The sequence below is a fragment of the Vicia villosa genome, linkage group LG2 (genome assembly GCF_029867415.1).
Source record: "Vicia villosa cultivar HV-30 ecotype Madison, WI linkage group LG2, Vvil1.0, whole genome shotgun sequence".
NCBI classification, from domain to species: domain Eukaryota; kingdom Viridiplantae; phylum Streptophyta; class Magnoliopsida; order Fabales; family Fabaceae; genus Vicia; species Vicia villosa.
In genome coordinates this window covers 147,547,579-147,562,356 of record NC_081181.1, presented here as the reverse complement: position 1 = coordinate 147,562,356, position 14,778 = coordinate 147,547,579, and the positions used below count along the sequence as shown (strand labels likewise).

Here is a 14,778-nt window from a genome sequence, read left to right as displayed (position 1 = left end):
AAAGCATGGGTGAAAAGAAGCTGGAAAGTGTTAAAACCAAATTAAAATAAAAAAAATAATAATGGTTTGATTAACAAATGCAAGGGAAAAAAAAGCTGTTTTGAAACACCTCAACTTAACAATCAACAGCATTCATAAACACATCCCAAACAAAAATAAATCAGGAAAAAGTATTTTCCTAAAAAAAACTAAAACTACTAAAATCAAATATTAAAATTCAAAAATAAGAACGGTAAATAATTTTTTTTACAATTTATAAATGATAAGAAAACAAGGTAACACAGCACGCGAGTCAAAAACTAATAACTCGCCGTTGTCCCCACTCACCGAGTCAAACCCAACTCGCCCATCCAACAACGAATCCATAAACCCGGCTTGCTTCGAAACCCGACCCGCTATGACCCGACAAACCAACATCGCCCTTCTTCCCCTACCACAACCAGAGCTCTCATGCGCCCCACTGCTGCCGGAAAATGTGCAGATCGCCGTACCTTTCCCACCTGGAAACAGCCCCACACTAGCTCCACCGTAGGGACCACCGCCAGAAGTGGGACCCAAACAATGAAACCTCATCACTTCGTTCCCATCCGCAACACACCGCGCATTCTCCTCATGATTATCCTCTGAATCCGAGTTAACTGAACCGGAACCGGACCGGGCTTTCACCGATTCACGATACTCCTCGAACCGTGAAACCGTTCGCGAACCGTTGTGAACCTTGAAAATCATTTCAACCCGACCCGAAAACGGTTTCGGCCCCCAGCTAGTGTGGAAGATTATCTCCACCACGTTGCGTGAAGGATGACCTTCTGTAAGCTCTGTGAGAGAAGAGAAACGTGGGTCCGGCGCCGGTTGGTGACGGCTGGTGGTTGTGGCTGTGGTTGCGTTTGTGCTACGTGAACGGTTCATGGTGGATTCGGATTCGAAATCGGGTTTGGTGGAGGAAGTTGGATATCTTGAACTATGATGTTTTTGAAGCGGTTTTTTGGGTTTTGGTTTTGGTTTGGGTTTGTGTTTTGTTGTTTCAACAACAACATCTTTGATGTTCTGAACACTCATTTTACAGCTTGTGTTGTGTATTCTGTTTTTCGTGTTTGGATTGTAAACATCTTCAAAAGCTTTGGATTTGCATTGCAATGATTTGACCCAACCACCAGCCATTACAAAAGAATAAGAACAAAGGAAAAAACAAGAACCTGGGATTTTTTCAAGAACTTTTTTGGGGAGGTTGAGGATTTGTTTGTAGTGACAAATGGGGTTTCAATTTCATAATGCTGCGCTGTTGCGAAAGTCGTACGACAGAGAAGAATGAATGAGAGGAGAAAGAGGAGAGAAGAAGTGGAAGCGACATGGCGCCATAATAAATGGATTTTACTACCGTATGGTTATGCGAAAGTACTGTTATGCCCTTTTGATGATTTTGGAATTACACATGGGGATGTGGTTTGTGTGTGTTTTAGTATAAGCTCCCTCGTGAATGAACAAAGTCCATTTATTTTGGAAACAAAAAAAATCTTGATCAAACCGTTGAGGTTGGTTTGATTTGATTTGGTGTTATGTGGGAGATTGGTGTTGAATCGTGGCCGTAAATGTTAAATCGGGTGCACGAGATTATAATTTTATGGGGTCATTTTCATTGTAGGGTTGAGTTTTTACCGCAGACTTATGCACTCATTACTTTAACAGGGTCATTAATTAAACACCATACAGGGTTATTAATTACTCTATACTTCTACTGCACTATACTCCATCTGTATTTGATTAAAGAAAGTTAATATTTAATTTATATTTTGAACTTACATATACTTTTCTTTGCTTTTTTATTACAAATTTTAGTAAATATCATGTAACGATTGTACCAGAAAAAGAAAATCGTGTAACTAACCACCGTATTTGATGATTTCACATAATAATGAAAGAATAAAAATAAGAAAGTAAAATATTTTTTCAGTCTTAAATTAAAATTTATTTTTATATATTTGTTATAAAATATAATTTCTTTTATATTATTAATATAATATTAATGATCATTTTATATTATCTTTTATTTTTTATTTTTTAAATTTTTTTATAAAAATTATATGTTTTTCTATTTATTTAATAACCAACACTACTAAGTACTCATTTATAATAAATATTTTTAAAAAATATAATTTTTTATATAAAATTTAATACATCTTTTAAATTAAATAAAGTTATCAAAATGTTATTGAATTTAGGACGAAGTAGTGTATTCACACTAAATTCTAACATCGTAATTTGGGTGGTGCTTATAGTGTAAATTTTGATTCTTTTTATGTTTGCACGTCTTATTGGCAACTCTGACTTTGAACTAGTAGTTATTATGGTTAATAAAGGTGTCATCTAAAATTTATGTTTTTAGATGGCGCTTTATCATAAATTGTCTTCCTACATTAGTGATCAATTGGAGGATTGGAACATTATTCATGACTCACATAGTAGAGTTTGTGATTTATAGTTTAACGAGAATGAGAATTTCAATCACTTGTTACTTTGATGTTCCATATCGACATAATTTAAAATCATATTATGACTTGACTTGAAAAAATGAAAACATTATTGATGACAAATTAGATCATTAATTTTGTTTCTCTTCTCTTTTAAAAGGGTGTGTGCCTCGAAATATAGAATTGATCGTTTAGTTTATAATTTATGTTGGAAATTGTAATATATTATTTTGTAAAAAGTTATTCATTAAAGAATTAAGTATTGCAGCTTAAAACAAGAAGTTTTAATGAAAAGTACTAGTATATTCAAAGTAGTAATACTTAATTCTTTAATGAATAATTTTTTATTTAAATTTTTCAAAGAGTGCTTCTTTCTTTAAATGACTATTTTTAAAATTAAATTTTAATATTTTTTTATCGAACTCGGTATCTGAGGTGAAGATTAAGCGGATAATAGTGACCCTATTGAAGTCAAAGACTTTGAAAATGCAAGCCCTTCGCTTTTATGGATGTCAGTTTAAAAAATTCAAAAATATAAATGTTGGCAGGCTATTCATTGATTCATTTGCAGGAAGAATGGACTATATCATCTGTACTAAATAAAGACAATTTTTGTTTTTAAATTTTATCTTAATACAATGGAGTACTTTTTTCTATAAAATTCATCGTGTATTTATAATTTCTTTATTAAAAAAAATTTAATTTAATTTAAGATTAGAAAATGTAAATATGTTTTGTCGTTTCAAGGTGAAAAAGCTTTAATTTATTTCTTTTTATTTCTTTTAATTTATTTTTAATATTAACCGACATATAATTTAATATTACGAGCAAAATTTAAAGCGACATGTGTCTATCGTACAATATTAAACCCTATAATTTATTATCGAGTACAACACATTAACACATTATGTGTGTAGTTCTATGAGTTGTGTGAGTAATATTGTCTAATGGTTTTGATGATGACAACTGTCAAATGATTGTGTCGATGACTATTGTCAAATGGTGTTAATTACAACGACTCTTCAAAAGTATCTGATGATGACATTTGAACAAGAAAGAAACATATCAAGTCACATCTCTCAAATGTGTCAAGTTTCAGTTGAAGGTGTTAGACTATGATCAAGCAAATAAACTTGAAGTCTTGAAGTTGTGAAAGTTCGTTTGGCCATGGGCTTAATGTTTTACCTAGTTCTGATCAATAAATTGTATTAAAAGGAACATGAGTGTCTTTTGAGGTGCTAAGACAATACACACACTTACATGCGCACATAAAATGTATTTCAAACTTCACGCAGTCGAAAACTCGAAAGGAGTAACAAACATTAAGCCTAGAACAAAACACAAGGTTGCAAGCGCAAAACCTGTCAGATAAAGTTAGAATCCACCAGAAAAAGAAAACTTTGGATTTTATTATAATGAAAGATAATCGTTTTGATCACGTCAAAGGTCTTTAAATACAAAAAACAAAGAAACCATAATGGTCCTTATGGGCCTTTAATCCAAAACAAAATTAAATAAATAAAACAGATAAAACAGAAATTGTGGAAAATAGTAAAATTGCTTAAATATTAAAATGTTTTCTGACGCACAATTTCTTCTTCGATACACGCATCCAGCCTTCTGACATCATTTTCTTCCACCTTTGAAGAACTCGACCCCGAGTTCTCTTCTTGTATTGCATATGTTTTCTTCCACCTTTGTATAACATGAATGTGTCATTTTTATCTTTATCGCATATGTTTTTGTTTATCTTGTATGAATAGTATTTATAAAAGTGATCGCGAATTTATGAGTCTATCGGGATACTAACTGCAAGCGTACAGTCTAATTGTGTAGTTTTAAAAAGGTATCGAACCCACAAGGACTGATAAACAAACTAGTGCTATCTAACGTTACTATGTAAGCTAAATCTAATATTTCTTTGGTTTTTTAGGGAAACGAGAATTAAATAAATTTTTAATTGAATAATCAAGGGCAGGACGCCGATATGTAATAGTCGGACTTCAGGGATTCAATAAGTCATCGATATTACTTTAAGTATAAAAACACTTTTCAGCAGAAGTTATTGAGTTAAAAACCTTTACCTCACACTCTCGTGTTTATTGATTCACATAATATTACTAGTCCTAAATGGTTGCTATCGCTGTCTCATTTAAAACTGAAAACACTTTTTGAAAAACAAATAAAATCTAATTAACCCTAAAGCACTCTCTCTGTATTTAAAGTTAATGTTTGGTTCCCACTATCTGGTTAAAGCCTCAAACTCTCGTTGTGTTGATTTTAAACCTTAGTTTGTATTTTACTCTCGTAACAAAACAATTTAGTATTAATTATAGAAACCAGAACCAGAAAAAAATTTAATTAATATTTATGCCAAATTATTATTGAACCCTTCGGATCTGTGACTTTACATACCGGTATCAGGAATTTAGCCGAGCATAATTTCGGGTACAGACATGCAATAACAATATAGAGATATAAATTCAGGCATGATTGATAAATAATAAAACGATAAAAGCATATAAATAGAACATGGAATTTAAATAAAGTAAATTGAATTAGAGTAGTCTTCAGATGCCAAAGTTTCCTTCAGCAGAACGTACAGATTCTTCTTCGATTACAAATTGAATTAGGAAACATAAACCTAAATCTACAGTTGCAATAGTTTCCCAATGTAGGAAACTATTGCTTTGAAATGTATTTAACTGCTTAAAACTTAGAACGGAAACAAAAGGAAATTAACAGAGAAAGCAAAAACTTGCCGGAAACTAAAATCTAGAAGAATGACGAGAGAGACCATTGTTGGTAACTGACTGCCTTGCCATGACCTAATCTCCCTAAGATATAGGAGCAGTAACGTGTGTAGCTGGAGAATTGGTCTTCAGGAAATATAGGAGGTGGGTTTCTCTTTCTGACGTGGGAATCTGGTTTAATGAAATAAACATGTGTGTCCTTCGTAACATGTTTGTGTTCCGAGGGGCACACTTTGGCCTTCTGTGCCGGTCGGGGTGGTAGGTTATGTCGGGCGGTACAATCTTCTGGTTTATAATTTTGCTGCTACTTTAGCAGATGTGTGATATTTAAGACATTTTTCTTCCCATTTATTCCTTTTCTCTCATGCAGACATAGATGAGTGTAGTTACCTGAAACATACTAAAAATACCAACGTAAAGCAATATAATGAATAAAAACGGTAAAGTAATTAATGTAAATCAAGCCTAATACACGATGTATTTTCGTGTTATCAAAAGGGAAAAGTTTTAAAAACCCAATTCAAACCCCCATTTCTTGTGTTTTTCTCTACCTTCAATATTGTCTGAATAGGGATTATATATGTGGTTGAAAGCTAAACCTGTAAAAGTTTATGGTTTGGAATTATGTGATTAGTTTATATATTTATATATATATATATATATATATATATATATATATATATATATATATATATATATATATATATATATAGGATTGTATGGCTTTGATAATCTTCCCTTGTTTCTTGGTTGGTTGAAGATTAGCCGATATAAAAATCTTCAAAATTTTGAGATTAGTATGGTTAAAATCTCTGAGGTTGTTTGGTTATCCTATTAAACCAATATTGAGCTCAGATATATTTTAGAACTTGAATACTAACCTTTACAAGGATCGTGTTCGTGGAGAGAAAACTAACTGCTTAAATCTACAGTTCGGAAGGAATCTTGGTCACTTCAGTTTCAACAAGTTATTAGAGAAAAGATGCAAATGATCATATCATTCATCTTATAATAGTATGGTTGTAGGACAACAGCCATTTCCTTGTATAAGGGGTTTCGTGAGCCTTTCCTACTAAAAACTCTCAAGTGTTAATGAAAAATCTCAAGATCAAATCTTGGGGACAGGACTAAGTCATTTTTTACTGAACCTGTATAATCCTTGGTGTACGTTCTCCTTCTTCCCTCAACTCTTTAATTTCTGCCCTTTAATTTTGAATATTTACTTTCCGCTGCTTAGAATTAAAAAATGTGTTCAAACTATGATTTAACTTCCCAAAATTTTTCAAAACCATGTTTTTCCAAATCACACAATTCAACGTCCCCTCTTGTGTGTAAAGTCTCAAGTCTAATAAGTGGCATCAAAGTTTAACTCATGTTGAAGGACTAATTATCTCAGGAGGAAGATGACTCCGAACTCAAGATCATTTTTAAAAACACCACCACCTTTTGAAAAAGATAGTTTTGTCATTTGGAAAATGAGATTTAAAATTTTTCTTCAAAGTATAATTGATGATTTATGGAAAATTATAATCAAAGGTCAACTTTACCCTACTCATCGAGTAAATAATGAAGTTGATAAACCCTATTCTCTTTGGACTAAAGAAGAAAAGACAAAATTAAATTTAGATCCCAAATCCAAAAATTTCATAATAATGTCTTTAGATGATAATAACCTTTTTGATGTTCATCATTGTAAAACCACCAAGGAAATGTAGGATACTCTAAAAAAGATATATGAAGCTTCTCCAAATATCAAGCTAGATAAGATGAACACACGAGGGGAAGATATTAACTGTAAATATTTTCCTAGCACTAGACTCATAGGAAACCTTATCAGGAATTATTTTACTAACGTATATCTAAGAATTAAGAATTGGAGATTTTATCCAACTCTTTAATCTATAGATGAAAACCTTCATGAATTTCAGGAAAAATCAAGAAAGACGAAAATCCTAAAGAAGATGGGCGAGCTGATTCAACTACTCAAATATGAATAAAACCAAATTGAAGAATCATCTTGTTCATATCATGCAACTCCAGTTCAATCCTTCAAAAGAACATATTCTATCATTGAATGATCAGTATCAGACAAAGGATTCTTTTGTTTAAAGAACAACAAAGAATATGAAGAAGTTTATTCAATAGTTGAACAAAGAAAAGGAAATATATCAACCTTAGGGAGAAACGTAAATGAATCATCTTCCAACGAAGAAGATAAGATTTGCTCAAAGGCACCCTACAAGGAAGATATAGTCTGGATAGAATAGGGAAAGCGTCCAGCATACAAATGTACCTACTATAAGAAAGCAGGACACTAAGAATATTTTTTGTTTTAAACTGAAAAGATATAGAGGTAAGAACCTTAGATCTTTTGGGACTAATGCACCTGGGCCATGGAAGATGATGTGCGCACCAAAGGTAAAATCTTATGTGCTTTGCAGCTTAAAAGTTCTAAGAAGAGATTATTTGATGATATTGTACAAAGCAAAAGTATACTCTAGAAGTATACATGTTTCAAGTCTTTGATCCTAAAGAAGAACGATGAAGGCAAATGTCAACCGTTGTGATCAAAGCAGCATTTTTTTTTACTTTTTCTCAAAGATTAATGATCTGAGATGACCAGTAGAATGAATAAAGCTTGTGATGGACTTATTCATTGTTGTGATTTTACCAACTCGCACATCTAACGATGTCTGGAGAAGGACACACCATTGAGGTATTTTTCCTAAGGAAATTTCATCAAGAAATTTCTTGATAAAATAGGTAAAATTATTTTAAGGTTTAAATGATTAGTTAAATCTGATTACAACCCTTAAAATAATTATTTTAATTATTTTTTATCGTGTTTATAAAATTCATTTTTCAATTCAATTATTTCTAACCCATAAAATTGAGTTTACCCAAGTATCTTAAGCTTAGGGGTACTAAAAGCATCAATTGGAGGTGTTGAGGAAGCAACAAAGCCCAACAAAACAATCAAATCACAAAGAAGGCCTGAACAAATGATTATAACCGACTAGCACAAATTTCTAAACGATTATAATTGTTTGAAATGCACAATTTCAAATCAAATTCAAGTCAACCTGACGCACCAAGAAGATCAAATCTCAGCATTAATGAAAATCTCATCAAAATCTAAAAGATTGACAAAACCAACCCGTTAACACAAAATCCAACTGATAAGAAGACCAACATTTGGATATAATTTTTGGAAAGCACAATCCTTATTCAATGCTTACTCCGAATACAAGCCCAAATCCATCAGAATGCACGCTATAAATAGATCAGATTTCTCACTTTTCTTGCATCTCATATTTTCTTGCATTATCTCATATGTAAGTTCTCTCTTCTACCTAGAAATCATCCATGATCTCTTCAAACCAAAAACCCAGAAACTCATACTTTCCCTTAGAAATTATCAAACAAAAACAAGAGGAAAAATTGACAATCCTTTCCAGATTAGTCATCCAACCATGGTATCTAGATCCAAGCCTTCTAAAAAGTCATAGACCTAGCACCAAATATGTCAGGCCTCACTGAAAGAATTCTTCATAGAAATACTAGATAAAATCTTTCCAAAATTAGTACGAGAATTCTACCTAAACCAAAAAATTGTAGTATCCTCTCTAGTACCATATGTGAAAGGAGTAGAGATTGTCGTTCATAAGGACCACTTTGGAAGAACCTTTGAGCTACCCTTTGATGGGATGACTTACACCCTTGATAAACCTTTTGGCTTCAAAAACTTAAAACACACAACTGTCATAAATTACCTAGTAATCAATCCAATGGAAAAGAAGAAAGTACCCTTTAGAGCCACTCACCTTAAACCAAAATTCAGGATCCTTCACTGTCTATTCACCAGAATATTTTTCCCACAATGATAAATAACAACTATGTAATCCGAGAAGATGTAGTACCCTTATGGCTGTTAACCCAAGAAATTCCAACAAACTGGGTGAAAAGCATTTTTAGGCACATGATCCGCTGTAAGGAAAATCCAGCTGCAAAATTATCCTATGGGCCACTAGTCACAAAACTTATTACCATCTTCGATGTTGACGGAACCAGTGAGGTAGAAGACCCAAGTAATCATAGGATTACCCTTAGCATCCTTAGATGAATAAGAGTTCACATTAGACATAGAGAGATAAAAGAGGACTCACACTTCAAAGAAGAAGAAGAGGAAGAAGAAGAAGAAGAAGAAGAAGAAGAAGAAGAACCAAATGCAAATGAAAACACCAAAATGGATAAAATTCTGAATCTTTGCCAAATCATAGCTGAAAAAATACAGAAACTCACAGCTAAGAGAGATGAAGATCTCGCTATAGAATAAGCACAACTAGGCTTAAGATTTTCAATTTATGCACTTTCCATCTCTGCACTTTAAATTTTGTGCTTTCCTTTTCATTGCATTTCCCTTTTGTACTTCAAATTTAATAACATGTTTTCCTTTCCTAAATTTTTTTTAGTGCCTTTGTTTATATAAACCTTCAAAAGATCACTCTTGAATTGCATTTCCCTTGTTTATTATAATTACCCTTGTTTGACATATTTTAAAGCATACTTTGAAACAAATGTTTATTTTCATTAAGATACTTGTGCTTGAGTATAGAATGCAAGAATATATTTTAATATGATGCTTATAAAATCTTGTCACATGATGCCGTTATCTCTTGTCTTTCATAATGTTCCATTATGTATGATGTCTTGTTTCGATATACATGTCCATACCTGTTTACCTAAAAAAAGTAAAATTTCAATATGATATTTTGTTTTCTACTATCATATACAAATCTTTGCATATTTAGACTTTTCAAAATTGCACACTTTACCCTCCTTTTTGATTTTAACAAAGGGGGATAAGTGTACTCTTAGGACGAGGGTATATATTTTATCTAACTCAGGGGGAGTTTATCACACCAAATATATCTTGTCTCTTTTACCACCGCCCCTGAGAGATGCATTGTCATCATCAAAAAGGGGGAGAATGTGGAACCTTATTTTGTAGGTAATAGACTTTTTATCAAGACAATATCTTTTGATGATAACAATTATAAAGAAAAAAACAAATATATCAATCATGTTTAAGATGCAACCAATGATAAGTCAGACAATGCACTTACGCGGTTAAAAATGCAAACCATAAGTATAAAGGCTTGATAAACATGACTATCAGATAAAGGCAAACACACTGGATTCTATCAAAAGCCTCAAGATATCTCAAGCAAGGGTCAAAACAAAAAGCTCACGATCGACAAGGCTTAGAGAAATTATCTTAAAATAGTAAGTGAGTGAAACTATGTAAAATTAAAAGGACCTTTTCATAGAAGTAAATGACTATAAGCACACAAACACAGAAAACCTTTTTTATCAAATGATTTACCAAAAGAAAATACTTTGAAAAATATATAGAAGTTGTACAGAACAGGATGGGAGCAGTCAAAAAGCCATAAAACATTTTTTTGGACTTAATTTAATCACTTGTGCTAACCGAATAGATTGGCGCAAATTTAAAGATCAAGCCAAGTTGAATGCAGTCAAATTCTATACAACATATATATATATATATATATATATATATATATTATTTTTTCATATTGGGAACTTCTAAACGTCTGATTTTCAAAAACTAACCGATTGAAAAAAGTGTCAATTGATTAGAAATAACTACTTTTGCTTAAATGCTATTTTCTTTTTTGGGGAACCTCGAGCCTATAAATAAAGGCTCCATTTATCATATTAAATCATCGAGACCATGAATTTATGTATTGACATACTCTTTCTCACTCTAAAGTTTTATTTTAACTTTCTCTCACTAATTCTTATAGTCAAATGTTTTCTCAATATGTTCATAAACCTTGGATGAATATTGTCTAAATAGGGATTATATATGTGGTTCGAAGCTAAACCCGTTAAAAGCTTATGGTTGAGAATTGTGTGATTAGTTCATATATATATATATATATATATATATATATATATATATATATATATATATATAGGTTGAGGATTATCTAGCTTTGGTAATCTTCCCTTGTTTCTTGGTTGGTTGAAGATTAGCCGATATAAAAATCTTCAAAGGTTTGAGATCAGCTCGTTTAAAATCTCAAAGGATGTTTGGTTATCCTGATAAACCAATATTGATCTCAAATATATTTTGGAACTTGAAGACTTACCCCTAAAAGGTTCGTGTTTATGGAGATAAGACTAACTGCTTCAATCTACAGTTGGGAAGAAAACTTGGGCACTTCAGTTTCAACAAGTTATTAGAGAAAAGATGCAAATGCTCATATCATTCGTCTTGTAATAGTTTGGTTATAGGACAACCACCATTTCCTTGTATAAGAGGGTTCGTGAGTCTCTCATACTAAAAGCTCTCAAGTGTTAACGGAAACTCTCAAGATTAAATTTTGGGAAAATGACTAATTCGTTTTTTATTGAACCTATATAATCCTTGGTGTCCTCCTTCTTCCCTCAACTCTTTAATTTTTGTACTTTAATTGTCAATATGTACTTTTCGCTTCTTAGAATTAAAAAATGTTTTCAAAATCTAATTTAACTTGCCAAAACTTTTTAAAACCATGTTTTTCCAAACCATACAATTCACTCCCCTCTTGTGTATGAAGTCCCAAGTCCAACAAATCTTCCATTTCATTCCATGTTTAATAAAAAGAGTAAGCTCATATGAACATTTCTTAAACTTGTAAACATATAAATATGAGTCTATCTTACTGTATTTGGCCCTTGGAGATTTTCTTAGGACATACAGTGCTTTCCTCATCTTATAAACAATATCAGGTTTGCCTTTGTGATGTCCTACGTGTTGGCTTATGTAGACATCTTCAGATAGATCACCATAAAAGAAAGCACTATTTACATCTAGTTGACACACACACACACACACCATCTTTGATTTACTTCTACTACTAGTAAGGTTCTAATAGTGTTCCACCTGGCCACAGGTGCAAACAATTCATTATAATCAATGCCATGTATTTAAGAGTATCCTTTTGCTACCAATATAGCTTTGTGTTTCTCCCCTTCTCATTTTTTCATTGTAATTTTTTTACAAAATCAACTTTTCTCCATTAGTTTTAAGGCCTTTAGGGAGTATGGTTAATTCTCGAGAATCATTCTTCTCTATGGACTCTATTTCAAGATCCATTACTCTTCTATATACCTCAGATTTGACAAATTGCTCATAGCTAGTAGGATCTTCATTTGATCTAAAGACTGCAAGATTATGCAGTTGATCTTACTCTATATTCTCTAAACCAGTGACATAGTCATTAAGATGCTTTGTAGGTCTTCTAATTCTCTGAGCATGCTTATCATATTCTTAAAATATTTTTGCTTCTATATCATTTCCTTCATTTGTATGGCAATCTACAAGTTCTTCAGTTGCATTTTCTGCTACTTCAGGATTTGCTACATTTCATCTTTCTTGTGGTTCAACTTCACTTTCATGTTCTACTTAGACTTGTTGATATTCAAGACTTACTTGATCTTTCTTATTCCAATTCCAACACTTTGCTTCTTCAAACAAAACATCTATGCTAATAATTACATTTCCTTCAACTGGTTCATATAACTTGTAGGCTTTAGATTCTTCACGGTCTCCAAGATTTACACATTGCACACGTTTGCCATCCAATTTATTTCTTTGTGCGTTAGGAAAATGAGCATGAGCCATGCAGCCAAACATTATAGATTGTTGTATTAATGGCTTTTTTCTACTCCATGCTTCTTCAAGGGTCATGTTCTTGATTGCAAGGGTAAATCTTCTATTCATGACATATGCGGTCCATCTGACTGCATCGGGCTAAGAATGTTTGGGAACATTTCGGCATGATAACATAATTTAGACCATATTCATAAGAGTCCTATTTTTACTTTAAGATACTCCATTTTGTTGTGGAGTATATGCAGTGGTCAACTATATTTTGATCCTTTACAAGCTACGAAATTGATTGAAATCATTTGATGTGAATTCTCTTCCTCTATAAGTTTTGAGACAATGATCAAGCAATTGGATTCCCTTTTAACCAATGCATTGTAACTATTAAAAGCATCAAATGCACTAGAATTTTCTTTCAAAAAGTAAACCCAAGTCTTACTACTAAAATCATCTATAAAGGTGATGAAATACACATTTCCTCTAAGTGACTCAAGTTTCATTGACCCATAAATATCAGAGTGGACAAGCTCCAACTTTGAAATAGTTCTCCTAGTTGCTTGTTTATGAATTGGATCTTTGTGTTTATTGCCTATAAATCAATTAATGTATCATTCTTCTGTGTTTACCATGCTTGGGAACCCCTTAACATTTCCTTTTTATAAGTATGTATAGACATTTGATGCTCAAATGTGCATATCTGATATGCTACAATTGAGATTCCAATTTTGTTTTTGTGTGAAAGCATAATGGCATGATGAATGATGCATGGATCACGTACAACCTATTATAAGACATTTGAGTAGTCAAGATCAAACCTTTATCTTCATGAAATATTTGGCGAGAGTCAATCTTGAACAAAACACTTAGCTTCTTCTACTAAAGTTTTCCAATGATGAGGAAATTATTTCTCAAACCGGGTAGGTAGTAAACATCAATGATCACATGTGTATTGCTACTAATGCTCAGCTTCACATTCCTTTTCCTTATGCCAAACATTATTTAGGTATCTCCTAATTTGAGAGTTTACCTAAAACTTCCATCAAATTTAAAGAACTAAGCTTTAAATCGAACAATATGATTGCTGCATATAGAGTCAAGATGCCATTTTTCTTCCTTAGTAGAACTTTTTGTTTCGCTTTTGGCCATCAAGATTATCTCATCTTCTTCATTAAATTCAACTTAGTTGACATTTTCTTCAAGCTAGGACACTCACTTTGGTAGTGACCTAGATAATGGCACTTGTAACATTCTACAAATTCTCTACTTTACCTCTGCCATGACCTCTAACTGAGAACCTTCCTCTACATCTCTTAGCACCTTTTCTGCATTGGAAACTTTTAAGACTAGTTCTTCAATGAAGTCTCTTTAACCTTTCATTCTTTGCTCATGCATAAGTAAGCTACTTTGCAGTTCATCAAAGGAAATAATTTCCACATCATTAGATTCTTCAATGGTACACACAACATAGTTGAATTTTGCTGAAATTGACATCATAATCTTCTCAACAACCATTACTTGCTCTAATTTCTCTCCAAGTGCAGTCATTCGAATATCAATGACAAGTGTTCTTGAAAAGTATTCATCAACTGTTTCATTCTCCCCCATTGCAAGAAATTTAAATTCTCATCGCAAAAACTACAAATATGCTCTTTTGACATTCAAAGATCCATGATACTTGTGGCGAATAGTATCCTAAATGTCCTTGGTTTTGTTGCGCACAAGGATGATTTCCAAGATTGACCCATCAAAGGGCTGGAACAAATAATTCTTGGCTTTCAAATCTTTCAATTTGCTCTTATGAGCATCCTTTAACTGTTCTTGAGTCGCATATGAAGGTGCCATTGTGATGCCATTTTTGATCAATCCCCGATACTCC

At 32.4% G+C, this 14,778-nt stretch overlaps 1 protein-coding gene across 1 annotated transcript; it reads right to left on the bottom strand.

The window, feature by feature from the left end:
* Window position 1: 1 nt before the first annotated feature.
* On the bottom strand, window positions 2–1,386 carry LOC131646999 (uncharacterized). The gene has a single exon (XM_058916915.1). The coding sequence runs from the start codon at window positions 1,159–1,161 to the stop codon at window positions 247–249; it is 915 nt and encodes a 304-aa protein (XP_058772898.1). The 5' UTR covers window positions 1,162–1,386; the 3' UTR covers window positions 2–246.
* Between the last annotated feature and the right edge of the window lie 13,392 nt (window positions 1,387–14,778).

Coding starts and splice junctions, on each gene's coding strand:
- LOC131646999 (XM_058916915.1), bottom strand. CDS start 1,161: ATGGCTGGTGGTTGGGTCAAATCATTGCAATGCAAATCCAAAGCTTTT.